The 2,254-nt window shown below is 35.8% G+C and overlaps 1 protein-coding gene across 3 annotated transcripts in view; it reads right to left on the reverse strand.

The window, feature by feature from the left end:
• LOC107704966 (transcription factor HIVEP3-like) overlaps positions 1 to 2,254 on the reverse strand; it is a 79,330-nt gene that overhangs the window by 11,035 nt on the left and 66,041 nt on the right. For all 3 annotated transcript variants that reach the window (XM_016508058.1, XM_016508060.1, XM_016508061.1), the window contains exon 4: positions 1,942 to 2,087. In XM_016508058.1, coding sequence (XP_016363544.1) covers positions 1,942 to 2,087 — 146 coding nt within the window. The remainder of the gene's footprint in view (positions 1 to 1,941; positions 2,088 to 2,254) is intronic.

The following is a 2,254-nucleotide window of genomic DNA, read 5'->3' on the forward strand; positions in this document are numbered from 1 at the left end:
AAAAAAATGAATTTGGAAATAAAACGGATTTCATAGTGCCCTATAATTATAATTAATTTTTTTGTGGTAATAAAAATAGATGTAAGTGAACAATAGCCTTTAATATTACTTAAAATACATATATAATAGGAATGAGGCAATAATAATTAGTTCAAATAAAGTATCAAAAGCAAGAAATCATATGGTTTTATTGAACAAAACTGTTAAAATACTGTATTATAATGTAATAGAGCCACTGATCTATATATAATTATAAAATAATATAATATAATCTCTATTATAGATCAGTGAATAGAGCTAATGTACAGTACGCATTACAACAAAGGCCTGCAGGGTGTGCCAATGGCCTGACAATTGTTTTTACACATTACTGTGCGATCTAATACTTGTTTAATATTGACCAAGCATCATTTAATTCAAATGTCCACTTAATCTTTAATATTTAGCCATTTATTTACGACAGAAATGCTATAGCCATTGTAATTTAATGAATATGTGGACATCAAAACGTGTAAACGCAGAGTAAGGGCTTAAGCTTTTATTTTGAAACTGCGAGATAATGATGTATTCTCCTGTGTTTGCGTGGATTTATAAATGATTTACCTTACAAATCTGATGAAATGGCGCACGTTGCGTTCCCAGATGAACGTTACAATAAACCCAAACTCACAACAACATGCAGAGATAGAGTTTGAGACGCTCCATACATGTAAATGATAACAGTTCCTGTGGAACAGCATTTACTGTGAACGGAGCTGCTGTGAGAGGCACGTACGTAACCTACATGCCTATAACTGCATCACATATAATTATTTAATTAAATCGTAGCGTTTGTGAATTCACAGTTACGCTTAATTATGATTGTTAAACGGGTTTAATATATCATGAGGCCTTGGAAAACAGTCTAATAATGTGTTTTATGGATTCTCGTCCGTGAAATGCGCCACTTCCAGTATTTTGCCGCTTAGTCGACGCAGGCAAAATGAAGTCGAGGATCTTTTAAAATCGAATAGTCGAATAGAATCGATGAATCGCGACAGCCCTACTTTATTTATCGTGCACTTTCAGCTTTACAACTTTGCTGATTGTTTACATTCACATACAGCTACAGTACATTACACACTGCATGAAAGGCAATATTGGAAATGGCATAATAGGGGCACTTTAAATATTCACCTCTACCTCACATTAAACTATGTAACGGCTTCAGAACACTTGGGATATAGTGCACGGAAACTTTATGGTGCTTTATAATGTTTTTGTGCCTTTTGTGGGGCTTAACAATAACACAGAATACTATATGTACAATATCGGATTTGGATCAGTCTCCTCTGACCGATACCCGATCCGGCAAAAAATGGCAGATCCGGCAGTATCGGATTGGTGCATCCCTATCTTTAACATGACTTCCATCTACATATGCTATATAATTATTAGATAATATTATAGGTAAATGTTGTACCTTGTTGATAAAAATATGCTGGTTAGGTATGTTTTGAAGCATGGCAGCTGGTTTGAGCTGGTTAAATCTGGTCCTTAGTTGGTCACAAGCTGTTTTATGCTGGTCCTGAGCAGGAGCTAGTTGCTCAACTAGCTTAGGACCAGCACATGACCATCTTAAACCAGCTCATGACCAGCTAAGGACCAGCTTAAACCAGCTGTACTGCTTCAAAACAGGATATATAACCAGCATATGCTGTTTTTTACAACAGGGTATATAGGGAAGGTCAACTATTTTTAAATAATGCATTTTCAGTGACAAGCTACTTGTTCCAATAAATAGCAGTCTAGTATGACAAAACGTTACATCGCTATTTTTACAATATTGTATTGTTAGTACCTTGTAGTATAGTTAACTATTTAAGCTTGACTGTATCTAAACTACTTTATCTTATCTTGACAAGCTACAGCTTCAAAAATAACAAGTAAGAATTTACTCACCCGCCCTCAAAAACGCAAATACGTGCTGTCTCACTTTGCGTCGAAGTAGCGGGCACGTCATCAGCACTCTTCTTCTCTTTATCTCCTCGTTCATTTGGTGGTTCCTCTTTTACTTTGACGGGTGTGTTGGGCGGAGAAGCACATACCTACACTCCAGATAGACAGGTTAATTCACCAACACTGTAGTAAATCTATACACAACAACAACACCAGCAGGCAGTTTTTTTTATTTTTATTAAAGGGGTCATATGTTGCGATTTCAAGTTTTCCTTTCTCTTTGGAGTGTTACAAGCTCTTGGTGCATAAAGAAGAC

The sequence above is a fragment of the Sinocyclocheilus anshuiensis genome, unplaced genomic scaffold (assembly GCF_001515605.1).
Source record: "Sinocyclocheilus anshuiensis isolate Anshui unplaced genomic scaffold, SAMN03320099.WGS_v1.1 scaffold702, whole genome shotgun sequence".
NCBI classification, from domain to species: domain Eukaryota; kingdom Metazoa; phylum Chordata; class Actinopteri; order Cypriniformes; family Cyprinidae; genus Sinocyclocheilus; species Sinocyclocheilus anshuiensis.